This window comes from Trichosurus vulpecula, chromosome 4 (assembly GCF_011100635.1).
Source record: "Trichosurus vulpecula isolate mTriVul1 chromosome 4, mTriVul1.pri, whole genome shotgun sequence".
NCBI lineage: Eukaryota > Metazoa > Chordata > Mammalia > Diprotodontia > Phalangeridae > Trichosurus > Trichosurus vulpecula.
The window spans coordinates 212,097,460-212,125,282 of NC_050576.1; the positions used below are offsets into that span (position 1 = coordinate 212,097,460).

General features: G+C 40.7%; 1 protein-coding gene across 2 annotated transcripts in view; it reads left to right on the forward strand.

Annotated features, from left to right (window-relative positions):
- Window positions 1-17,107: 17,107 nt before the first annotated feature.
- The window catches only part of PITPNC1 (phosphatidylinositol transfer protein cytoplasmic 1), a 363,762-nt gene continuing 353,046 nt past the window's right edge, over window positions 17,108-27,823 (forward strand). For both annotated transcript variants that reach the window (XM_036756452.1, XM_036756453.1), the window contains exon 1: window positions 17,108-17,411. In XM_036756452.1, coding sequence (XP_036612347.1) covers window positions 17,364-17,411 — 48 coding nt within the window. In that variant the 5' untranslated portion in view covers window positions 17,108-17,363. The remainder of the gene's footprint in view (window positions 17,412-27,823) is intronic.

Consider the following 27,823-nt stretch of genomic DNA (forward strand, 5'->3'; position numbering starts at 1 on the left):
AACTTAAACAGCCCTCTGCCCCTCACCAAAAAAAGGCAGCATTTCCAAACATAGAGCTGAACACCTTTATCCACAAGGAATGCTACTGCCTCTGAATCTTTAATCAAAAAAAATCCACCTCAGTTTAGTCGTGTAGTAACCATAAAAAAAAGACTGCTCCTACATTTCTCCACCATAAACCCACGTTACTGGCAAGAACAAAAGAATGTGCTATTTGAAACGCACTACTGGAGGCGGCTTTTCTTGTGGCCTTAGTATTCTGGCATCTGTGAGCTGTCAAGGTTAGGGGAAGATGATATTCAGGAAGTTTATGTGTGATGTGCTACAAGACAGCTGACTGCAATGGTTTTAGAGTTAAGACCCGCTTTTAAATTCTGATCCAACCCCTGGCTACCTGTGTGACTTAAGCAAACTATTTCACTCTCTGGTTCTCAGTTTTCCTCATCTATAAAATAAGAGAGGACCTTTAAGGACCCTTCCAGATCTCAAATCCTATGATTTTTGGAGCTTTTTTCAAATATGTGTTGTCAATAGCAGTAATTCATTCTCTCTCTCTCTCTCTCTCTCTCTCTCTCTCTCTCTCTCTCTCTCTTTCCCTTCTACTTGTCACCCCCCACATACTACTACTGGTAAATTCTAAAACAATAACTACTTTTTTTTTAAGGTGAATAGAAGGCCAACAAGCTAAGTCTCTACAGCAATAGTTAGCCAAGAGGTAGTATTTCCAGATCCATCTGTGTTAACATCAATTGATAATACTGAATCAAAAGATACTTTGTCATGATAGCACTATATCATAAAATACAACTATAGCGATTTTCTTAAAACTCAGAAGTTCATTTTAAAAGACAATGCCTTCTTTGTTTATAAAAAGAACTGGAGAGTTAAAGAGTGTCAGTTGAATACTGAAAAAAGTTTTTTCTTAAAGGAATGTGGAGGAACGTTGCAGGTGCAATGTTCCTAAAACAAAGACTCCATAACTAGTGATATGTCCTTGAAAAAAGAGTTCAATAACCATAGTGACACATGGTATTTTTATAGCATTTTTTTTAACCTAGGCATTATCACAAAGGGATAAGCTATTTGGCAAAAACTCATGCCTTTTGATTTGGGCCAAAATTACTGATCCACTGCTCTGTTAATTCCTTTGAAGAGCCTGGAGGCAGAAAAAAGTAAGACTTGAATTTATTTATTACTGAAATGTTAACTTTTTAAAACTATACCCCTGGGTACAAAGCCCCCAGGATTCTTTATGTGAAGCAATTTGATTAGACCACATCATTGTCAGTACAGTTTTATTGTATGTGAATTTTACTACACAGCCAAAAGCAATTACACTTTGAAAGGAGTTCTTTATGTATTTATCAGACTCTTGATAAATAGGTTCTACTTAAAAGAACTGCCTTTGGGACATGTTTTGTGAAGTTTTCCTTCTTTTTAGAAAAACTTATTTTTATCTTATTTTTACTGATACATTTTGGTTTTATATCACCTGCATTTCTGAATATATCTCCCCTTCTACTACCCCCAGCCATTCTTTGTAAGAAAGATTAAAGGAAGAGGAGTTCAACCAAACTAACCACTTGAGTAGGTTTCTTGATAAAGGCTTAGACATTTGTGTAATAATTTTACAATGTCAGCCATATAAATATTTTTTAAAAATTATGTTCATGGGGGTGGAGCCAAGATGGTGGCTAGAAAGCAGGGACATGCCTAAAGCTCTCCCCCAGGACCCTCCAAACACCTATAAAAATGGCTCTGAACAAATTCTAGAACTGCAGAGCCCACGAAATAGCAGAGGGAAGCAGGGCTCCAGCCCAGGACAGCCTGGATGGTCGCTGGGTAAGATCTATCATACTGCGCTGGGAGTGGAGCAGAGCACAGCCCAGCATGGGCTGCCCAGACCAACCAGACCAGGAGCTGGGCAGAACAGACCCTAGCACCCTGAATCAGTGAGCTGTGGCAGTTACCAGAGACAACAGAGAAGGTTAGTGGTAAAAAAACTGTGGGGACAGAGTGAAAGGAGTTTGCAGTTAAGCCACGGCCCTGGGGGCAGCTGAGGTGGTGCAGCCACAGAGCTACAGCTGCAGTTGCTTCCAGCCCCAGGCCTACCTGGTGGGAGGAATTAAGTGGCAGTACTGAGCAGTAGTGCAGAGCCTGCTGAGATCTGAGTCACGGTCTGGCTTGGCGGTTCTTGGGGGAGGAGGAGCACTGGTGTGACAGAGCTTGCTGTGTAGAAAAAGCTCTGAAAACAACAGCACAGCCCCTCAAGCTTGGGACAAAGTACTCTCTACTCTACAAGCAGTCATACCCTGATGAAAAACTCAAGGGTCAAGTAGTTGGCTGGGAACATGGCCAGGGAGTGAAAACGGACTCAGATTCAGACTCAGACTTTAGAATCTTTCTTTGGTGACAAAGAAGACAAAAACATACAGCCAGAAGAAGTCAACAAAGAGCCTATATCAAAAGCCTCCAAGAAAAACACGAACTGGTCTCAGGCCATGGAAGAGCTCAAAAAGGATTTGGAAAAGCAAGTTAGAGAAGTAGAGGAAAAATTGGGAAAAGAAATGAGAGTGATGTGGGAAAACCATGAAAAACAAGTGATTGACTTGCTAACGGAGACCCCCAAAAATAATGAAGAAAATAAAACCTTAAAAAATAGATTAACCCAAATGGCAAAAGAGCTCCAAAAAGCCAATGAGGAGAAGAATGCCTTGAAAGGCAGAATTAGCCAAATGGAAAAGGAGGTCCAAAAGACCACTGAACAAAATACTACCTTAAGAATTAGATTGGAGCAAGGGGAAGCTAGTGACTTTATGAGAAATCAAGATATTATAAAACAGAACCAAAGGAATGAAAAATGGAAGATAATGTGAAATATCTCGTTGGAAAAACCACTGACCAGGAAAATAGATCCAGGAGAGATAATTTAAAAATTATAGGACTACCTGAAAGCCATGATCAAAAAAAGAGCCTAGATATCATCTTTCAAGAAATTATCAAGGAGAACTGCCCTGATATTCTAGAGCTAGAGGGTAAAATAGAAATTGAAAGAATTCACTGATCGCCTCCTCAAATAGATCCCAAAAAGAAAACTCCTAGGAATATTGTCACCAAACTCCAGAGCTCCCAGATCAAGGAGAAAATACTGCAAGCAGCCAGAAAGAAACAATTTGAGTATTGTGAAAACATAATCAGAATAACCCAAGATCTGACAGCTTCTACATTAAGAGATCGAAGGGCTTGGAATATGATATTCCAGAGGTCAATGGAGCTAGGATTAAAACCAAGAATCACCTACCCAGCAAAACTGAGTATCATGCTCCAAGGAAAAATAGGGATTTTCAATAAAATAGAGGACTTTCAAGCTTTCTCAGTGAAAAGACCAGAGCTGAATAGAAAATTTGACTTTCAAACACAAGAATCAAGAGAAGCATGAAAAGGTAAACAAGAAAGAGAAATCACAAAGGGACTTACTAAAGTTGAACTGCTTTGTTTGCATTCCTACATAGAAAGATGATGCATGTAATTCATGAGACCTCGGTATTAGGGTAGCTGAAGGGAATATACATATACATATACACATATATATGTGTATACACACACACACACACACACATATATATATATACATATATATATATATATACACACAGAGGACATGGAGTGAGCTGAATATGAGGGGATGATATCTAAAAAAATAAAATCAAATTAAGGGATGAGAGAGGAATATGTTGAGAGAGGGAGAAAGGGACAGATAGAATGGGGCAAATTAGCTCACATAAAAGTGGCAAGAAAAAGCAGTTCTGTAGGAAGGGAAGAGGGGGCAGGTGAGGGGCAATGAGTGAATCTCGCTCTCATCAAATTTGCCCTGAGGAGGAAATAACATACACACTCAATTGGGTATCTTACCCCACAGGAAAGGAGGAAGGAGATAAAAAGGGGGGATGATAGAAGGGAGGACAGATAGGTGGAGGAGGTAATCAAAAGCAAATACTTTTGAAAAGGCACAGGATCAAGGGAGAATGTTGAACAAAGGGGGATAGGATAGGAAGGAGCAAAATGTAGTTAGTCTTTCACAACATGAGTATTGTGGAAGGGTTTTACATAATGATACACATGTGGTCTATGTTGAATTGCTTGCCTTCTTAGGGAGGGTGGGTGGGGAGGGAAGAGGGAAGAGAATTTGGAACTCAAAGTTTTAAAAGCAGGTGTTCAAAAAAAAGTTTTTGCATGCAACTAGGAAATAAGATATACAGGCAATGGGGCACAGAAATCTATCTTGCCCTACAAGAAAGTAAGGGAAAAGGGGATGGGGGGGAGTGGGGTGACAGAAGGGAGGGCTGACTGGGAAACGGGGCAATCAGAATATTTGCCATCTTGGAGTGGGGGGGAGGGTAGAAATGGGGAGAAAATTTGTTATTCAAACTCTTGTGAAAATCAATGCTGAAAACTAAAAATATTAAATAAAAAAAAAAGAAAAAAGATTATGTTCACAACATGCAATGTTACCATTATAAAAACCAGAGGAAAACAATTAGTATACAGTAAACAACAGATTAGTTGATGTTTGGCAAAACACTGCCAAGAAAAACATTTGACATGCTAAAGACAGTTAGCACTACGTTGATGTGTTTAGGGTGACTTGTCCGAAATTTCCCCTTGGAGGTAGTAGAAAATGGAATATGTGTGATGTAAAAGATGATGAAGATATTTCTCTCCCTATGATTTTATATAGCATGTTCTTGGCCCTGATTTTGACAAACATAAAGTTTGAGTGCTCATAAAAGAATAAACTAACATTTAGATAACAGTAACTGATATTTGTGATGATGTATAAGGTGTAAGTGGGCAGAATTCTGGACCTGGAGTTCAGAAGGAATAGAGCAGATCTGTGATTTCATTGGCATGGGGAACTGTCAGGTGAGGGGACTCTAGCAATGTAGACCAATAACTTCTTTGCAACTTATAGTCTTAAGAGAATTGCCTAGAGTTCTGAAACTTGTCTTAGTGACTTGCCTAAGATCACACATCCAGCATTTGTCAAAGGTAGGACTTGAACTCAGGTCTTTCCTGTCTTCAATAGCTGTTCTCTATACATGACACCATGTTGCCTCTCAGGAAGAAAGCTGGGTTCAATCCCAGCTCTGACATTTACTAGCTCTATGATCATATGCAAGTAACTTAACATCTCAGCCTCCATTTCCTTAATGGGGATGTTATTTGTGGTCACAATATTTTAGAATTTAAATGAAATTATGTCTATGAATTGCTTTGCAAACTTTAAGTGCTATGTCAATTACAAAATAATTAAATTCTGTCTTTTAAAAGTTGTCAAAAATTCATTTATATGAAGTATATAATGCATTGCATTATAACATCATCATCATCAACTAGAGCTTAAAGACTTATGGTATCTTCTAGATGGGACTGCAAAAGAATATACATATTTTACAGTGCCTTATGGAACTTTTACAGAAATTAACCATGGATTTAGTGCACAGAGATACTGTAAATAAATGTAAAAAGACAGAAATAGTAAATATATCCTTTATAGGACATAATGCAATAAAAATAGTAATTGGTTCGCACAACAAACACCACAAACCACAGACCACAAACAAAAGATGCAGACCTTAATGGAGACTAAACATTATCCTCAAAAACAATTTTATTCTATACTCTACATGGTATAGTGAAAAACACCTGGAATCTGGAAGTCAGGGGACCTTGGTTTGAATCCTAACTGCTAGTTACTACTCATGTGACCTCAGACAAGTCCCTTCAACTCTTTGGGTCCTGTTTTCCTTATTTGTAAAGTAAGAGAACTTGATTAGATGACTGATTTTTGAGGACTCTTGTAGTCTTTTTTTTTTTAAGCTTCAGTTTTTTTTTTAATATATTTAGTTTTCAGCATTGATTTTCACAAGAGTTTGAATTACAAATTTTCTCCCCATTTCTACCCTCCCCCCCTCCAAGATGGCATATATTCTGGTTGCCCTGTTCCCCAGTCAGCCCTCCCTTCTGTCACCGCACTCCCCTCCCATCCCCTTTTCCCTTCCTTTCTTGTAGGGCAAGATAAATTTCTACGCCCCATTGCCTGTGTATCTTATTTTCTAGTTGCACACAAAAACTTTTTTTTGTTTTTGTTTTTGAACATCTGTTTTTAAAACTTTGAGTTCCAAATTCTCTTCCCTCTTCCCTTCCCACCCACCCTCCCTAAGAAGTTAAGCATTTCAACATAGGCCACATGTGTATCATTATGCATAACCCTTCCACAATACTCATGTTGTGAAAGACTAACTATATTTTGCTCCTTCCTAATCTATCCCCCTTTATTGAACTTTCTCCCTTGACCCTGTCCCCTTTAGAAAGTGTTTGTTTTTGATTACCTCCACCCCCATCTGCCCTCCCTTCTATAAGCCCCTCTTTTTTATCTTCTTCGTACTTCTTTCCTGTGGGGTAAGATACCCAATTGAGTACATATGGTATTCCCTCCTCAGGTCAAATCTGATGAGAGCAAGATTCACTCATTCCCCCCTCACCTGCCTTCTCTTCTCTACCTACAGAACTGCTTTTTCTTGTCACTTTTATGCGAGATAATTTACCCCATTCTATCTATCCCTATCTCCCTCTCTCAATATATTCCTCTCTTATCCCTTAATTTGATTTTATTTCTTTTAGATATCTTCCCTTCATCTTCAACTCACTCTGTGACCGCTCTCTCTCTCTCTCTCTCTCTCTCTCTATATATATATATATATATATGTATATATATATACATACATATATACATACATACCACATTCACTTATACATATATATACATAAACATATATATATATATGTATATATATATATATGCATATTCCCTAATACTGAGGTCTCATGAATCATACACATCATCTTTCCATGTAGGAATGTAAACAAAACAGTTCAACTTTAGTAAGTCCCTTGCAATTTCTTTTTCTTATTCTTTTTCTTGATTACCTTTTCATGCTTCTCTTGATTCTTGTGTTTGAAAGTCAAATTTTCTATTCAGTTCTGGTCTTTTCACTGAGAAAGCTTGAAAGTCCTCTATTTTATTGAAAATCCCTATTTTTCCTTGGAGCATGATACTCAGTTTTGCTGGGTAGGTGATTCTTGGTTTTAATCCTAGCTCCATTGACCTCTGGAATATCGTATTCCAAGCCCTTCGATCTCTTAATGTAGAAGCTGCCAGATCTTGGATTATTCTGATTGTGTTTTCACAATACTCAAATTGTTTCTTTCTGGCTGCTTGCAGTATTTTCTCCTTGATCTGGGAGCTCTGGAATTTGGTGACAATATTCCTAGGAGATTTCTTTTTGGGATATATTTGAGGAGGCGATCGATTGGTGCTTTCAATTTCTATTTTGCCCTGTGGCTCTAGAATATCAGGGCAATTCTCCTTGATAATTTCTTGAAAGATGATATCTAGGCTCTTTTTTTGATCATGGCTTTCAGGTAGTCCTATAATTCCAATGAGATATTTCACATTATCTTCCATTTTTCATTCCTTTGGTTCTGTTTTATAATATCTTGATTTCTCATAAAGTCACTAGCTTCCCCTTGCTCCAATCTAATTCTTAAGGTAGTATTTTGTTCAGTGGTCTTTTGGACCTCCTTTTCCATTTGGCTAATTCTGCCTTTCAAGGCATTTTTCTCCTCATTGGCTTTTTGGAGCTCTTTTGCCATTTGAGTTAGTCTATTTTTTAAGGTGTTGTTTTCTTCAGTATATTTTTCAGTATTTTTTTGGGTCTCCTTTAGCAAGTCATTGACTTGTTTTTCATGGTTTTCTCGTATTCTTCTCATTTCTCTTCCCAATTTTTCCTCTACTTCTCTAACTTGCTTTTCCAAATCCTTTTTGAGCTCTTCCATGGCCTGAGACCAGTTCATGTTTTTCTTGGAGGCTTTTGTTGTATGCTCTTTGACTTTATGAACTTCTTCTGTCTGTATGTTTTGGTCTTCTTTGTCACCAAAGAAAGAATCCAAAGTCTGAGACTGAATCTGAGTGCGTTTTCGCTGCCTGGCCATATTCCCAACCAACTAACTTGACCCTTGAGTTTTTCATCAGGGTATGACTGCTTGTAGACTAAAGAGTTCTATGTTCCATGCTTCGGGGGATGCGCCAGCTCTGCCATACCAGCACTCCTCCTTCCCTAAGAACCCCCAACCCGGACTGGACTTAGATCTTCAGCAGGCTTTTCACTCTTGCTCTGATCTGCTACTTAATTCCTCCCACCAGGTGGGCCTGGGGCTGGAAGCAACTGCAGCTGTAGTTCTGTAGCTGCCCCACCTCTGCTGCCCCCGGGGTGGTAGCCGAACCTCGAACTCCTTCCACTCCTGCAGCTTTTCCCACTAACCTTCTCTGTTGTCTTTGGTGTTTGTGGGTTGAGAAGTCTGGTGACTGCTGCAGTTCACTGATTCAGGGCGCTAGGGCACGCTCCGCCCAGCTCCTGGTCTGGTTTGTCCGCGCCGCTGGGCTCTGCTCCACTCCGCTCTGCTCCCAGCTCCCTGCGGGGTAGACCTCACCCAGAGACCATCCAGGCTGTCTTGGGCTGTAGCCCTGCTTCCCTTTGCTGTTTTGTGGGTTCTGCAGTTCTAGAATTGGTTCAGAGCCATTTTTTATAGGTTTTTGGAGGGACTCGGCGGGGAGCTCACGCTAGTCCCTGCTTTCCAGCCGCCATCTTTGCCTCTTGTAGTCTTAAAACTATAATTTTATGATAGGTGTCCTAGGCCTTACAGTGAATGGAAAAGGAATGTAGGTCTGTGCCCTCAAAAAGCTTATTGCTAACATTGAGTCTAATCAAGTAGAAAAATGTGATATAGACAGTAAATGTTATAGATGATCAAGAAGGGGAAAGTTTAATAGTGACTGTTTAGGAAGCCTTCATGGCTTGAGATGGAGCCGTGTAGAACAGGTATTATTCAGATTAGTGGAGACCTCCTTCTCGTCAAACCTTTGCCCCCTTCTCTTATTGCTGCTCATGTGTGCTAAACTCTAACCCCAGAGTACCCACTGCTATTCAAATGCTGCTGACCAGTGCCAGAGGGTGTAACATAACCATGCAGCTACCCACTTCAAATTTCTGTTATCTAATACAGACTGGCCCTTCATTGCTGCACAGCAATCTCTTCATCTCTGATTGGTCCCATAGTCCCCCATCTTTGTACTGAAGGAAGGGAGGACATTTTCTCTCTTTTCTCCAGACCAAGTTTGGTCATGGTAGGTACATGGCATTCAGTTTCATTTTATTGTTCATTTATATATGTAAAGAGGGGGTGCAAATTTAGTGAATCTTTCAAATCATCCCACCCTCCCTAAAGTAAGACATGAACTCCTCCTGCTACCCCCAACAGAGGACCTAATGAACTTTGGAACTCTCATGGTTCAGAAGACTTCTATCTTCCCATCACCATCCTGTCAGAGTCCTTGAATAAGCTGACAGCCAAAGACAGACTGATTGAAGATTAAAGGCTCTACAAAGAGCCTAGCAAAAAAGTTGCATTGGAAACATTTTGAGGACTCCAGCAAAAGGACTTCCAGGAGCTATGTCACCCCTTCGCCACATTTGTTCTATAAGCAATGAAGCCACTTTCCTCTGTGTTCTTTATGTACTTGGAGAAGACTGTGTCACAGACCTTTGTGGGGATATTTGTACCAACTGGACAACCTTAGTAAATATCCCTTTCTAAAAAGCTAATTAAGTCAGGCTGACTAACTGATAATCAACTAACAATCATGACAGGACGAGCACCGATGGAGGCTCACCAGCCTCACTAGAAATGCAACACCTGCCTCCCCCAACTGCTTAGGGCTACCCCTGGCCTCTGAGGGAACAAGTAGAAGGCTTATTCTGGGTCTCTAATCCTCAAGTGAGAATGGAGGATTTACATGCACTACACATAGTAGTCCTTCTGTATATTGTTTCCCAGGTACTGCTTATTTCATGCTCCATCAGTCCATCTTTCCCCAAAGTCTTCATATCTGTCATTTCTTACTGTTCAGTGGTAGGCCATGACATTCCTGTACCACAATGTGCTTAGTCATTCTTTAGTCAGTGGGAACACCTATGTTATGCCTAGTTCTTTGCTACTACAAAATGTAGTGGTGCTGTGAAAATATGGTATCTATGCTAGCTTTCTTTCTCTATCTTCCCTTCGGGAAGGCTTCAAACCCTAAAGAGACACATATACTCTAAGGGACAGATAGTACAGATTATTCAGATGGACTACCCCACAGCAGATCATCACTTACCTTCTGGTGTTATGTTGAATAGAGGTTGATTTGTTCTCCTTCGAGGAATCTACTGGCTAAGGACCAAAACAAGGCATAATTCCTCTTAATAGTTGTCCAGTACCAATAGAAAAGTACAGGTTCTTCTTTTGGGAACCATGTGGTAAAAGCAGAAATGGAAATAAAGGTTCTTACTAATCTTTTTTTTTTAAAGAAAGAAACCAACCCCAGAGAGGAATCTAGTGTCTCTTCTAATCTCTTTTCTTCTTATTATTGTTTTTGGGTTCCCAACCAGTGCACAGACACTGTTTCCACTATCATGGAAAAAAAAAACAACCCCCCCGCCAACTATTCACAATTTTAGAGTACATCAGAAAAATGCTTCATTGATAGCACAAGTTCTGGCAGGGAGAGAGACTGGTTGCCCCACAGAGAAAAATCCACCATTTAAGTGAGCTCTGATTGCAAGCCATTTTCTATCAGAATATATACTATAGGATGCAGAGAAAAATGAAGGGCAGTTAGTCCAGATCACAAGCTGTCTGCAGTTTGATTTGGAAGTGGGACAGCACAGCTAGTTGTGGTTCAAGAGAAAGAACAAAGGCGATGATCTGCTAATCGGCCATTGGCCTTGGATGCTTTTGTTTTTTTCTGTTTGTCCTCACAGGCCCTTTGTGTTTCAGTTGTGTGGGACTCTTGGTAACCCCGTTTACAGTTTTCTTGGCAAAGATACTGGGGTGATTTGCCATTTCCTTCCCTAGCTCCTTTTACATGTGAAGAAATTGAGGCAAACAGGGTTAAATGACTTGCCCAGGGTCACACAGCTGATGTCTGAGGCCAGATTTGAACTCAGGAAGAGTCAGGTTTCAGAGCTGGTGCTCTATCCAGTGCGCCACCTAGCTGCCCCGGGATAGAGGAAAAATCTAAATACAGAAGAGCTTATATGACTATTCATTTTACACAGAAAGTGAGGTTAATTTTAAGTTGAAATCATTCATATTGAAGGGAAAAATATAGCCCCACTTCTTTGAACCCACAGGTGTGTGCCTAGAAAAACAATCTCTGGGCCAAAGGGTATGGACATTTTAGTCACTATTTTAAAACATTACTTATAATTGTTTTTGAAAATGGTTGGACCAATCGATAACTCCCAACAGCATATTGGTGTACTTGTCCTCCTGCAGGTCCTCAGGAAGACCTAAGTTCAAATCTGGCCTCAGACATTTACTAGCTGTTCGATCTTGGCCAAATCACTTAAACTCTGCCTCAGTTTCCTCAATTATAAAGTGGGAATAATCAAAGCACCTACCTTTCAGGGTTGTTATGAGGATCAAATAAGATAACATTTGTGAAAAGTGCTTAGTACAGTGCCTGGCATATTGTAGGCACTATATAAATGCTTATTCCCTTCCCAATATTGACTATTTCCATATTTTGTCATTTCTGCTGATTTGAAGGGCAGGAATTGTTTTGATTTGAAATTTCTCTTACTGGTGGTTTGGAGCAATCTTTCAATTCTTAAAAAAAAAATTATTTATTTATTTTAGGTTTACAACATTCAGTTCCACAAGCTTTTGGGTTTTAAATTTTCTCCCCCTTCCTCCCCTTCTCCAAGACCACATGCCATCTGATATAGGCTTCACAAATACATTCATATTAAACATATTTTCACATTAGTCATGTTGTAAAGAAGAATTATTACCAATGGAACAAGAAAGGAGAAACAAAACAAAACAAAAAAGAGAGAGAGAGCAAACAGCATGCTTCAATCTGCATCCAGACTCCGTAATTCTTTCTCTGGTTGTGGATAACATTTTCCATCATGAGCCTTTTGGAGTTGTCTTAGAACCTTGCATTGCTGAGAAGAGCCAAGTCTATCAAAGTTAGTCATCACAAAGTGTAGCTGTAACTGTGAACAATGTTCTGGTTCTGTTCACTTCATTCAGCATCAGTTCATGTAAGTCTTTCCAGGTTTTTCTGAGGTCCACCTGCTTACCATTTCTTGTAGCACAATAGTATTCCGTTACATTCATATACCACGATTCGTTCAGCCATTCCCCAATTGATGGGCATCCCTTCAATTTCCAGTTCTTTGCCACCACAAAAAGAACCGCTATAAATATTTTTGTACATTTGGGTCCTTTTCCCATTTGTATGATCTCTTTGGGATACAGCCCTAGAAATGATATTGCTGGATCAAAGGGTACCTGCAATTCTGATAATTGTATTTTCATACCTTTTGACTACTTACTACTGGGGAAATGGCTCTCAGTTTTACCTGATTGGATTAATTCCCTTTATATTTTAGATATCAGAGCCTTACCAGAGATATTTAATGAAAGAAAAATTCCTCCAATTGATAGTTTACTTTCTTATTAGCACTCATTTTGTTTGTGCAAAAGATTTTTAATTTCATGCAATTGAAAAGGTCTATTTTATCTCCCTATCTCCCAGCCGTAGTTGTGGCTTCTGAACTAAAGAGCAAGGTAATTTTATAATCCATTTTACATGTGGGAAAATTGAGGCAGACAGTAAGGTTATCAGTTTTGGCAATGGTTATAGACACATTAACACTGGAATAGACCCCACAGATCCTGTTGTCCAGTCTTTTGGTGCTCTGCAATAGATTTCAATGATGCCTCTAGAAAGAAAGCTAGGTGCCAGAAGTGAAGGCATTATATTTGTTTTCTAGTGGAAGAGAGGAAGGGAGGGAGGGAACAAGGAAGGAAGGAAGGAAGGAAAAGAAGGAAGGAAGAAGGAAAAGAAAGAAAACAGCTTAGATTCTTTCCATATCATAACCTTCTAATGTTATTTTTCAGCACTGCGGTGTCAAATTTAGATTTTCTACCTTGAGCAATGTGACTTAGCTCTAATTTAGTTGCTGTGAATATTTCCAAATCCGGGGGACATTTATGTGAAAAATAAAGTTTTCACTTAAATGAAAAATGTAAAGAACCATGGATAACAGGTGCTATATTCTTCTGGCAGACTCTGGATCACATAAACATAACAATAAATTCTTGTTAATCATATATAGAACCTGTATCATGAGCCCATTATTATTACATAGGAGAATTAATATGCCAATATTCAAATATTCAGATGACTGAGGTCTTGTTGATTTGGATGTGCTCACCCATGAGACAGATCATAAATCACCCATGCCTGAGTATCCTTGGTACTCTTGTCCATTACCTCCCATAAGTTTGACATGGGTGGTGGTGGTGAGGGTGGTGGTAGTGGTGAGGGTGGTTGATACAACATGCCAGGGGCCTTCTTTGTGTTCTCCTGATACCCTAAGGAAGTCAGTGGAACATTTCACCTGTCCAACGGCTAGCTTTTGCTCTCATCACGTGACCAGCAAACCTTCCTTACCGATCAGGCCTAAAGCTTGTTCAAGGTTTAAAAAAATGCAGTAAGCATTAGCATAGCTTAAAAACTGCAATTAAATTAGTTACCACTACTAATAAAAATTAATAAATAATCACTATACTAAACGAGAGGCTAACAGTGTCAATTAGAAAGAATAAAAGCCCTCAGCTCTTCTTGTAGGATCAGCATAGCCAGAAAATAATTCCCTAGAGAGAAACAACAAGCAAGGTGAAGCTTCTGTACTAATTCCCCCCACCGGGCTGCACTTTGTATACCTCAGGCAGCAAAGAGCAAAATAGCCTCTTTGCCACGCTCAAAAGACCAGCCTAGCTTATATTTAACAAAAAAAAAGTGTTTCTCCTTTCACAGCACAGTTAACTGATGGCATCCTTTACTCCAGCTCTTCTTTGAAGTTTTTAATTTGTAATATGTTGTAGCCTGCTTATAACCATTGTTTCTCTACTTTCTTCTATGTGGTACATATCTATTCCAGTTACCTGGCTACTATGATTTCTATGATTTGAACCACCACAAGAACACTAGTATTAAAAAATGGACCTTTGTTTCTGGGAGAAATCTGGGGTCTACTTCTGAGATCCACCCTAGCTCAGGATGAAGAGGCTCCAGGAACAGGGTGGCTTCCTGGTGATCGAGTCTTTGGCCATGGGAACCCATGAAACAAAAGAAAAATATAAAGTGATCCTTATCTCCTGGTGCAGCAGTCTTCTTTTGTTTTTGCATCAATCATGACACTGACAGAAAAAAGGACAGATGATGCTAAGAAATTGGCTCCTTATAGTTAATTATTCATTGATCATGATTAAACATAACATGTAGAAGCCATCTATATTATGGCCTATACAGTTGGGATGTTTGCAGTATTTTAAGTGACTTAATATCTTCCTAATTAAAATTCATATTTAGTGGTTCATTCTACACAGGGGATGTCAGTGGAAAACTCAGTGGGTCCATCCAGTAACTTTTCAGAAAAAACAAGCTTTCAAATACCAGACAAATGAAAAACAGATTTCAGCAGCTACATGCTGCTTCCTGAGTAACTGAAGAATGTGCCTCTTGTGGTTAAAATAAGGGATCTATTTAATATGGATGAAATACCAACACTCCAGGCATTTTCATTGACATTTCACTGTGACTTTTTGAACTTAAAATGCTGACATGAAAACCTATTTTGGTTGTTCTGCAAAGCCTGTAGTTTGATTGCCAAAGTGTAGAAGAATAGGTATGAGTCTCTCCCTTCCTCCTAGCTGTTATGCCTCAGGATCTTCAATACAATTTATCATTTTAAAGTTTTATTTATATATCACTTTATTTCCCAATATGTCTCTCCCTCTTTCCACCTGGAGAGTCATGCCTAAAAATAAACAATTAAAGGTGGGGGTGGGGTGGGGGGGGAGAAGAATAGCATTTCTTGAAAGTTAACCAACACATCAATCAAATCTGGCAGTACATGCAGTGTTCCACATTAATAATTCCTCCTTTCTGCAAAGAAAGCTACATCCTCATTCTTTCTTCTTCAGGGCCAAAGGCAGCCTGTTACAAAGCCAGTTTTGATTTTTTGTTGCTTTACTTTCCGTTTACATGGTTCTAATCAATGCATAGTTGTTTTCCTGGTTCTGTCTGTTTCACTTTACATCCGTTTATGTCTTCTCAGCCTTCCCTTTATTTTTCATATTCGTCTTTCCCCTGTGCGCATAATATTCCATTGCATTCAGGTACCACAATCTGTTTAGCGTTTTCTCAATGAGTTTTTACTTTATTAACAGTTGTTACTAAGAAGAGGCAGCTAGGTGGCGCAGCAGAGCTTGGAGTCAGGAAGGCATCCATTCAAATCCTGCCTCTGGCATTCATAGTTTTGTGACTGTAGCCAAGTCATCTAATCTTTCGACCTCAGTTTCCTCATCTGTAAATGGATTCAAAGCCCTACCTTCTAATTCTAAATCTACAATAAATGAAAAAGTGCTCGCAAAACAGTTTAATTCATGTTCATTTCCCAAATAACTCATTCCACTTTTTTCTCCTTCCAAATAATTTTCCTTACTATAGTGAGAATCAACTTGCTAAAGCAGGGCTCAAATCCATATTTTCTCAGTAGTCTCAAGGGAGACGAGGTAGGTAAAGTATTTTTTCAAACTTTAAAGTGTTATATAAATGTCAGTACAAATGAAGCCCAAGCTCTTTAGCCTGGCATTCAAAGCCCTCCATTAATTTGGACCCAATCTATATCTTTAGTTTTCTGTCTCCAGGACCCACTCTATGCTAGTCCCTTTTCGTCCCTTAATTTGGCACCGCTCCATGGAATGGATTAGTTTAGCAAACCACATTCCTAGTTGGAGCAGTGAAAATGCTAGTTCTGGGACCTGGGAAGAGATGAGAATTCTACCTAAGGATATTATATCCTCCAGAAGCTTTCCCAGAGTAGATCCACAAAAAAAATCAGAGTTTTCGGAAACGTTCACCTTGGGCCCAGCTCTGTGATCCAATGGGCGAAGAGCCAGGGAAGACTCAAGAATAATACAGTCTTGCCCCCACGCCCCCTCCCCGCTCCCAGCCTAGTTCTTCAGCGGCGGGGCAGCTCTGCCTCAGGTCGCTGGCAGCAGCCTCCGAGTGACAAGCTGTTTGGTTTTAATCCTCCACATTCTTTGCTGTACCATACCCGCTTTGGCCGGATGGGGCTATCCTCCCCGCTGCTGCTGATGTCAGACACACGCTCGCTCTCCCACTTAGCCGGGGCAGGAGCGTACTGCAGGCTGCAGCGGGGACTCTCCAGCCCGAGTCCAGGTGGATACAAACTCCCAGGCACGCACCGAGCCCCAGGAAGGGAGAAGGGGGGAGGGGGAGGCGTGGAAAAAAAAAGGCAGCTCCTTCCCGCCCTCCCCTTCTCCAGAAGCAGAGGTTGGGGGAACATAGGAGCAAAGCAATGCTGAGCGGGGATTGTTCCTTCTTTCTACCCCAGCGTTAGCTAAACCGGGAGTTGCTTGGGGTGGGGTGGGGGGGGGACTGGAAATCTTGTTTACCGCCCGAGGAGGAAAATATATCAAGCCTTTGTCTGGTGGAGTCAGCATCTCTCCTCTCTCTTCAGCTGCAATGGGCTCCTGGTGACATTAACATTTGGGAAGACTGGGGGAAAAGGGGTGGGGGGCGGGAGGCGGTGGATTGGTGGATTTTGTTTTTGGAGGGGAAGGGGGGGAGCTTTGTGCATTAATTTAAATTCGAAAATTTTGTATTTCCTTCCCCCTCCTCCCCCGGTGTCGGGCAGGTCTCGATCTCAATCGCCCCCTTTAGCTGCCCGGGCTGCTAATCCCGAGCTATTTCGAGCGGGTCTTCCTCCTTTTGTGATTTTGGCCACATCTCGTTGTGAGGGAGGGGGGGACCTCTTAGGGGGGGAAAAAGGGAGGGGGAAACCCACGAACCCAAACCTTGACTTGCTCTCGGCGTGAGGAGGAAGGAAGCAGCAGCAGCGGCAGCAGCAGCAGCTCCGAACGGTCGGGGGGTGTTGTTTTCTGCTCCGGGCAGCGCTTGGGTGTCTGTATGCTGGCACTCGGTCTCGACCGTGTTTGAGAAAGCTGGTTTGCCTGGGGGGCTGCCCCCCCCAGTGCCCGCTTCGGGGGGCCTGCCTCGCCTCGGAGAGGGTGCAGATAGAACTCGAACTCGCCCGCCCGGCCGTCCCTTCCGAGGTTCGCCGCTCTGCACCAACCCCCGGGACGGCAGGAATATGCTCTTGAAGGAGTACCGGATATGCATGCCTCTGACCGTGGACGAGGTAAGTGCAGCTGGCCGGGGAGAGGGGGGATGGGGGTACACCGGGGTCGCGATTTCATCCACACACACCCCTTTCTCCTCCTGTCCTAAAACCCTGCAGCTCCCTCAATCTTTCCTATATAGTGTATTCCACATTGTCCTCCGTGGTCGCTCTCAGGAAGGCCGTGACCATTGCAAAAGATGAAAGATAGAAAGAAGAAAAAAGCCAGTAAAGAAATCCTGTTTAAACACCACCCCAGAAAGGGGGGGGGCAAGTTTGGAGTGGAAGAGAAAGGAATTCTGCTGTTTTCACTTGTCACCGTAAGGGTGTGTCGGGAGGGAAGGTCTGAGGCGCTTCCTTGCTCAAAAAAGGTCTTACGTAGGTGATGACTTGGGTGGAGGGGAAGAGGGGCAGGAATACACTTGGACTGTGCATTGAAAAAGCTTCCCCCCCCACCCCCCTTGCTCCGAAGTGTAGACGGGCACCCCCTTTGTCTGTAATTAAAAATCAAAACAAAAAACGAAAACGAAAACCAACGCCTCCCCAATCCATCCCAAAACAAAAACAAGATACTACCACCACTACTCAAGTTCTCAGCTCCAGGCTCCTGGAAATCTGAACCGTAAGGCGCACCAGTCAGCCTCCTGTCTACATTCCCTCTCTAAAATGTGAGCAGTCTCACACCCTCCAGGTGCTCCCGGACGTGCCCCAGTGGGGGAGCCCTTTCTCTTCTCTCTCTGTGCCCTGGTGGTTCTGGAGAAGCTGGCATTCCTTACACTCATTCAGCGAAGGAGCAGGAAAACCTTTGGAAGATTTCCTACCTTAATCCCCCTCCCCCTAACCCCCTTTGCTTCTCTTCCTTCTTTTCAAAAAAAAAAATCCTGGAAAAAACTGGGGAGCACAGATCGCTGTGTGTAGCCTCCAGTCACTTAAGCCTGGAAATAGTGTTGCATGGGAAACTTTCCCTCCCTCATCGCTTCTGACCTGGGGAGTTTTGTTCTGTAGGAATTCCAGGTGATTTCAGGGGGGTCCAGCTGGGCCACAGGATGGCGCCCCCAGTACACAGCTTTTCTTCCTGCCTGCGGTATCTGCACTTTCCCCTCCTGGGTCCTGCTGCAGTCTTGTGGTAGTGGAGGTGCTGGCTGACATTCTTCTGCCAAATTGTCATTCCACCCAAAAAACAACCAAGCCTCTCTTTATTCAGAAAACGATGGGCGGATGCACTGAGTATCTGGATCAACCACACGGACTCTTGTCTTCCTTTCTTTCCTTACTCCTTTCTGTCTTTTGATCATTTCCCAGCTGGTTAGCATCTGGGCATGGGAATCGGGGAAACTTAAGTAAGACAACTTTTATAAATTGTTAGGAGCTTTAGAAAGTTTGGGAGAAGCACCAATACAAACTAGTGATTTGAATGGTTTTTCTAATGTGAATGGATTTCCTTGCATGCATTCATTCATTCAATTCAACAAATATTGATTGTGTTTAAATGTGTGTCTACTAGTACAAATCAGCTTGTTGGGCCCTGGATGAGAAAGAGAGGCTGGTGTGGTTTACTGAAAGACTATTGACTACTAGCTAGGAATCCAGGCTCTCTCTCCATCTCTGTCACTAATTAGTCATGCCACTGTTGGCAAGTCACAGCATATTTCTGGACTTCAGGAAGTGGGGTTCAGGATGATACCCAAGGTCTGATGTTTCTTGTCTAGATGTTCACAAATAACTACAGTATGTATCGTCACATTCATGCTACAGTCATAGTTAACCTCAGAGGGTGGGTTGACTTTGGCTGGGGTCCTCAAGGAAGTTTAATGGGAAGAGGTAGCATGTAGTCTTTGAAGAATAGCTGAGGATTTTGATGGGCAGAGAGGGCATTCCAGAGAGAGGGAAATTCATAAGAAAAGCCTTGAAAGCAGGAAGGTAGGAAGCTTGTTTAAGGAACAGTGAGTAGGTCAGTGATTAGGAAAGCCTTGTTTAAATTAATGAATGGACTGGAGTTTGGATAGGGGAGGAGTGGGAGAAAAAAGGATGGATTTTCTTTCCATCTCTACACTATCCCACCAAGACTAATTGAGTTGGTTGAAGTTATGCCATTTCTAGAAAGTTAGTTAATTATCTGATTTGTGGTGAACCTGTGTAACCCTTCATTTTGATATCTTTAATACTGCTTGGAATAGTATGAAGAGTGCAGAAAATTACTGTAGTTGAGTGTGTGTGTGTGTGTGTGATAGATAGATAGATAGAGAGAGAGAGAGAGAGAGAGAGAGAGAGAGAAAACAAAAAAAAAAACCAATTATAAATGACCTGGACAAAGTTAAAAAAATTTTTTAGATGATAACTTGGCATGTTCAAAGATGACTCCAAGAGTGCTTAGTAAAATTTTTTTCACCTTTTGCTATCTTGAAATAAATGCCCAGGGCCATTTTGGGGTAAGCAGTTATTTTATATAGGTGGAGGCCTTTTTTACATGCTAATTAGCAAGGTGAAAGGAACCCCTCCTTTAATGATAGATAATTAATTTGGCCTATATAAAATATGATTCATTATTTGTTAGAGGTCAGATTTTAAAGTAGCTTGCTTCTTTGTCTTTCAGAGTTTTATGGGTAATTTAAAATTTCAAATGTTCCAAGCTGCAAGGGGGTCCAGAGAGTAATATGTAATTCAGGACTTCATTTTATTTAGGAGAGCTGGTATGTACAGAGGGATGAAACTTATGGAAAGTCACCTGACTATTCTCTTGCCGGGGCTGGACTAGAATTTAGGTCTTTGACAACTAGTGCCAATTGTTTGTTCACTCCATCCATATTGTAGTGACATTAGGTAGGTAGCTAAGTGAATAAAGTTCTACACCCGGAATCAGGAAGACCAGTTCAAATCCAGCCTCAGACACTAAACTAGCTGTATGACTCTGGGCAAGTCATTTAATCTGCCTGCCTCAGTTACCCCATCTGTAAAATAGGCATAATAATAAAAGCACTTATCTCTTAGGGTTGTTGTGAGGCTCTGATATTAATTTGTAAAGTTCTTTGCTATATAAATGCTAGCTATATTTAGAAATGTGATATGTGTTTTCCTAAAGAAAAGATATTTACACAGGTGTGTTGTAGACCCCTTTGGAATGCAGACTGATTTCTCCTTCAGCTCTTGATTTAACTTGTTCTTGTATTTGCCCTAAAATGTGATGCTGAAATTCAAACCCCTATTTAACCAACAGTTGGGAATAGTGCTCATATTTTCAGAACCAAACAGACTGTTCTGGTGAGCTATTGATATTGAATGTAATAGAGGCAAGATTCTTAAGGAAGAAAAATTCAGAGTTCCTGACCTCTGCCAGATCAGTGGACCTTTGTATTAACAGGATTAATTTTGATGCCTGCTATTTCTCCAGCCCCATTTTTTCATAGTAAGTGCTTAATACTTCTAGGAAAGAAGGCTGAGTAGCTAGAGAAAAGGAAGCACAAGGAATCTAGGTTGTATTTCTATTTCTAATTTTTGAATATAAAGAGAATGTAAGAAGTTGATGGAATTACAAGAAGTCACATCTTAACTAATTAGCTTGAATAAGAAGCTCTCTTAATGAAATACTCTCATGTTAGCATTTTCACCCCTAAAGTAAGAATGTCGATCCTTATGTTCTTTGTATAGAATTGAAAGGGAGAATTCTCAATGACTTGATTTGATGATTGAGATTATAACATTTTAGAGGTAGGAGAGACTTTAGAGATCAGTTAGGTCCAATTTTCAGATGAAAACTAACCCAAAGAATATGTGACGTGCCCAAAATCATGTAGCATTAGTGGCAATGTGGATAATAGAATCCAAGTCTTCTTGCCAAGTTTTTATTTTATACCTGATTGGCTGTATCTGTCTCCCTGAAAGAATCAAGAATATTTTAATACCCCCAGATAAACAAATCCTTTTTCTTTTTTGCCTCCTTATCTTTTTAACTGTATTTCTTTAAGTCTTGGTAAATTTTAATTTATGTACTCAGGAGCCTTTAGGAAAATGATGTACTAACTGAAAAGATGGAAACTTCAATTCACTTAGTCTAGCTTGGGCCCTGTAACAACAATCTTGCTATTGGCAGCTGTTGAGGCGTAAGACCCACCAAGACCAGCAACAAGAGCTGCCAGCCCAGGTTCTTTTGATCTGCTTTATTAAGGAAAGTAACTTTAAGGGATTAACAATCTCACTTTAATCCAACATACAAATATAACTCACTTAGTTCAGGAGGAAAAGCCAGCAACCTGAACTTCAGAGCAAATACAAACAAATTACAAACATACATTATAAACAGACCAAATACAAACCAACATCTGGGTTAGCAAAGCCGGGGGCAGTTACAACAACTTGCCCAGAGTCACGTGCCAATCTTCCGGTGAGTGAGAGCCCCAAAGGGAAAAACACCAGCCTCTGGGTTTATGTATTCTGTTCGGTGTCAAAGGGCATCACGATGTGCCCCTCAAACCCATGTGACCTAAAAGCATCTGGCTTCAGAAACACGGGACTCAAACCCATGTGCTTTCCCTTGAAGCAAGGAGATCATCAAAGACTCCTGATCCCATCAAAGAATTTACAAAGGCCAGACTCTTCAAGGGCACTTGATTAAATACCTGCTAAAAGAGAAAACAGTAGAAGAAAGTCCCACCTTAATTACTGATACAGGCCCTCAGAGAGACTTGGCTTGCTGAGACTTCTGACAACAGATTTGAAATCAGGGGTAGTACTATTCTCTATGTGGGGTCAGATCACTCACATGTCATAATATAATAATAGCATTTATATAGTGCTTTCAGGTTTGCAAAGCATGTTACAAATATGGCCTCGTGCTCTTCACAACAATCCTGGGAAGGAGGTTCTATTATTGCCCCCACTTTACAGATGGGGAAGCTGTCAAGTGATGTGCAAGGGTCACACAGCTATTTAAGTGTCTGAAGTCACATTTGACTTCAGGTCCACTTCTCTATTTACTTGGGCCACCTAACTGGAGAAAGTTACTGTCAGTGTAGTACTCTTTCTTTTTTTGGGGGGGGGGGAGGGGGGAAGGCAGGGCAATTGGGGTTAAGCAGCTTGCCCAAGGTCACACAACTAGTAAGTGTGTCAAGTGTCTGAGGCCCGATTTGCACTCAGGTCCTCCTGACTCCAGGGCCAGTGCCCTACTCACTGTGCCACCCAACTGCCCCCGTAGTGCTTTCCCAGAAGCAACTTCCCAAGCTTGAATTTTCACTCATAGGTTGGGCTATCTCATAGTGAGTTGTTATTTTAGGCTCTTGTGGTACCCCTGTGGGCCTATACTTCTAAAACTGAGAGTTTTAAAGTATAGTTCATGAGTCTCCACTGGCATGTTTCCCATTAACAATCAGTGAGTAGACACAATTAGCTCTTAGCAAAGGCATTTACTGAGAAGATATAGTAAAAAAAACAGTAGCCACAAAACATTCTGCCCCAGAAAGCTGGAGTGCACTTATGTTTCCATTAAACCCATCCTTTAATAAAATTTAGGCGTAAGTTGACAAATGAAAGAGTTGTTTTAGTTTAATGTTGGTATTACCTCAGCTTTACTTGTAAAATGTAATACCACTGAATATAAAGGTTGTTGTTTGGTCATTCATGACCCCATTTGGGGTTTTCTTGGCAAAGATACTGGAGCGGTTTGCCTTTTCCTTGTCCAGCTCATTTTACAGATGAGAAACTGAGGGAAGCAGGGTTAAGTGACTTGCTTAGGGTCACACAGCTCACTCAGTATCTAAAGCCATCCTTGAACTCAGGAAGATGAGTCTTCCTGATTCTCAATCTTGTGCCACCCAGCTGCCCAAATATGAAGGACAGAAGCATAATTTAATTTGACAAATATTTGTTAAGCATCCACTATTTGCTAGGCAAATATTTTACTGGGCAGTTCCTGCCTTTGGGAAGCTTTTATTCTCATTAGGGGGATATGACCTCTAAAATCCCGCCGTCTACAAGAATCCTTTCTCATCCCCCTTGCCTTTCCTCTATTGATTATTTATAGTTTTTCCTTCACGTAGCTTTTCTATACATAGTTGTCTGTACGCTATCTGTCCCATTAGATTGTGAGCTCCTGGAGAGCCGCATCTGACTTTTTGTCTTTCTTTGTATCCCACTATGGAAGTAGGTACTTTATAAATCTTTATTGGCTATTATACTACTACACACAGTTTTAATTAAACTTTTCTTATTATGAATTTAACAAATATCAACACTTCCATATGCAAAGAACAGAAAAAGAAGATTATATGGGAAACTATTAGTCTATTATGCGCAGCTTATTTTTCCAAGTATAAATTTAATTTAGCATAATTGCCCTGCTTGCCTCTATCTCCTGCGGAATTTCATTCTGCTTTCTTCAGTGTGTTTTAAAAACATTTTGCCGAGGTTCTTTTCTCCATTTTTTTTTGCATCATTATCACTACTATCACCCTGCCTCTATTCCATCTACCCTTCCTTGGAACAAATAAATACAGGCACGCATCATTTTATTGCGCTTCGAAGATACTATCTTTTTTACAAATTGAAGATTTGTGGCAATCCTGCCTCAAGCAAGTGTTTCAGTGCCATTTTTCCAACGGCATGTGCTCATTTCATGTCTCTGTCACATCTTGGTAATTCTCAACAATATTTCAGACTTTCATCATTATTATTATTATATCTGTCACGGTGATCTGTGATCAATGGTCTTTGGTGTTACTATTGTCATTGTTTTGGGGTGCCAGGAACCACACCCATACAAGATGGTGAACTTAATATATAAATGAGGCTTGTTATGACTGCTCCATCCACTGCCCTTTCCTCCATCTCTCTCTCCCTCTTCTTGAGCCCCCCTATTCCCTGAAACATAATATTCAAATTAGGCCAGTTAATAACCCTACAATGGCCTCTAAGTCTTCAAGTGAAAGGAAGATTCAATCCATGTGGCAAACTTCATTGTTATTTTATTTTAAGAAATTACCACAGCTACCCCAGCCTTCAGCAACCACCACCCTGATCAGTCAGCAGCTATCCACATAGAGGCAAGACCCTCCACCAGCAAAAAGATTACAACTAGTGGCAGCTAGGTGGCGCAGTGAGTAGAGCACTGGCCTTGGAATCAGGAGGACCGAAGTTCAAGTTTGGCCTCAGACACTTGACACACTTTACTAGCAGGGTTACCTTGGGCAAGTCGCTTAACCCCAATTGTCTGGCCTTCCCCCCTGCCAAAAAAAAAATTACAACTCGCTGAAAGCTCAGATGATGGTTAGCATTTTTTAGCAATGAAGCATTTTTAAATTAAGGTATATATATATATATATATATATATATATAGACATAGATATAGTATTTTTAGATATAATATTATTACACACTTAATAGTCTACAGTATAGTATAAACATAACTTTTATATAGACTGGGAAACCAAGAAATTCCTGTGACTTACTTTATTGTGGTGGTCTGGAACCAAACACACAATATCTGGATGATATGCCTGTATAATCAAGCAAAACAAATACGCACGTTGGCCGTGTCTCAGTATTTTAATCCAGATAGAAAGCACCACTGCAGCATCAGTTTTCTGGGATCCTGATTGGTCGTTGTATTCATCATAGTCTTAAGTCCTTCACAGCTGTTGTACTTTTCAGTGTTGTAGTCCTTGTATAAATTATGCTGGTTCTGCTCGCTTCATTTGTCATCAGTACATCCAAATCTTATCAAGATTCTTTGAATCAGTACCTTTTGCCATTTCTTATGTCAATAATGTTCCATTACGTTCATATGCCATAATATTTTCAGCCATTCCCCAACAGATAGGCCCTCCTTAATTTCCAGTATTTTGCTACAACAGAAAAAACTTCTATAAATATTTTTGTTCACAGGGCCTTGTTAGTCTTTTTTTGACTTATTTGGATTACCTGCCACTAATGGTCTTTTGGGACCACTTTTAGATATAGTGCCAAATTGCTCTCCAGAACAGTTTTGTACCAAATCATAAGTCCACCAACAGCACATTAGTGCACTAGGCTTCGCCTCTCAAATAGTTGTCTCTTTTTCATTTTTGGTAATCTGATGGGTAAAGGATGGGTGGAACTTCAGGTATCTTAATTTGCAGTTTTCTTGTTATTGGAACTTTTACATTTCATTAAAGCTAGCTTGCTTTTCTTCTTTTGAATACTTCCTGGTTATAACCTTTGAACATTTGTGTATTAGGCTGTGGCTCTAGTACTTATATATTTGTATCAATTCCCTATATCAGTCAACCAATCAATGATAAACATTTATTAAGCATCTGTCATGTGCCAGGCACTGTGCTAAATGCTAGGGATACGAAAAGAGGCAAAAGACACTCCTTGGCCTCAAGGAAAATATATATCTTGCGTACCAGACCTTTATTAGAGAAATTTGTTGCAAATATTTTTTTTCCCATTGTAATTCCCACCTCAGATTAATGTAATCATAGAATGTCCAGAATGTGATCACAAGATGTAAAGTAGGTATTAAGGAATTTTCCTACAGTCACACAACAAGGTCTTAATCAACTGGAGAGCTTTATAGGACCTTGGCCATTGGATGAAGGAGAGTGATACCCCACGGGAAACATCATGTGACTTGTTGAGACAATCACTCACACCCCTGGGGCCCTTTCAAGTTCTGCCCTTTAAAAATATTAAGTCCTGCCCTTTAAAGACAATTTGAAAGATGCCATTCATTCCATAGAAGAGTTTCATTTTGAGAGTTGGAGGCAGTTTTGGGAGACCTCTGCACCTGAACCAAGGGTGGGAAAGGGATGGGAAGAGATTTCCTTCCTTTTCCCCTTCTTCCTCCCTCTCACCCAGCTCTGTTCACTGTGTTAGCAGAGTTGCTGGGTTAGTAGGAAATAGTACATCCACATACCTGAGGACAGATACAGAGGTGGAGAGACAGTCACCCAAGGGTGGATGAAGCTTCAGGCAGCATTACCCCTCTGTCTATGGACTCAACCCTTGGAGCCCAGCAAAGCAGCCTGCCTGGGAGAGATCATAGTCAGAGGGAGCTTGGGAAGGGCTCTACCAAGAGAGAAAGGGCTGCTAGGATCAGATTTGTGAGTTTACCCTTGCCACATGTGTGGCCTCCCTGTTCCAACAGCTTCAGCCCCCATTTACTAGAGCTTTCGCCCGCTTTTGACTCCCTTGGTGTCGCCCCTGAGCATCTACAGGTTTCTCTATGTTTAATGGTGCCCTCACGGACTAGCTGGAGGGGTTTCCTTTTGTTTCTCTTTGGTCTTTTAAATGTTATTAGTAAATATTATTATTTTATTATTAAAGAGTATTACATTAGTAAATATGATTATTATTGTTCTAGCTGGTGACCTTTTAAATCTTGAGAATCTATATTTCATAGTAGATAAAGTGCTTCACTTGGAATCAGGAAGACCTGAGTTCGAATGCTGTCTGAGATACCAACTGTATAAACCTGGGCAAGTTGCTTTAACCACTGTCTGCCTGTTTCCTCACCTGTAAAGTGGGAATGATGATAATAGCACTACCTCACAGAATCAAATCAGATAATATTTTAAAGCAATATGCAAACTTTATTTGTTGTTCAGTCATTTCACATATGTCTCACTCTTGGCGAGCCCTTTTGGGGTTTTCTTGGGAAAGATACTGGAGTGGTTTGCCATTTCTGCTGGAGTGGGACAGTGAGGTGGTGTAAGTGGATAGAGGACCAGGCCCGGAGCCAGGAAGATCTGAGTTCAAATCCAGCCTCAAATATTTATTAGCTGTGTGACCCTGGGCAAGTCACTTAACCCCGTTTGCCTCAGTTCTTCCTCTGTGAAATGAGTTGGAAAAGGAAATGGCAAACCACTCCAGGATCTTTGCCAAGACTATTGATGAATTAGTGGCCATATGCCTGTCTTTAATAGAGAAAATAACTAGAAATGTATGCTTTATTAACAGAGGGTTACTAGGGCCATCTTTTGTATATAAGGACAATACAATTTACCCTTATGATTTGATTGTGACTGTCTGTCATATTAGATACTGTATCCTTTTTTAAAAAAAAAGCAAATTGTTCTTAATTAAAATGGTAATTAAAGCTAGATAATAATTAGTTATTGTTTTTTTCTATTTTTCCCTACAAAGCCATTTTGTAAGATCCTAGGCCTCTGAGGAATCAATTTACAAACTATTTTTGGATTGTGCTTGTGTCACTTAAATGCAAAGAAAAAGGAGAATATCCATTTCAGAATGAATTTCTCCTCATCGTAGGAAATTCTGTTCTTTTATAGCAGCTTTGAAAAATCTAGCTCTGTGCCTAGTAATGCTTGCCCAGACAGCATGTGTGTACGTGTATCTGGTGGTGGGGGCTCTTTGTGTGTGTTTTTATAGCTTAGAAAGTGTGCTTAGTGACAGGCCCTAAAGGCTTTTTCTTTGGGGAGTGAATGCCATTTTCCTTGAGT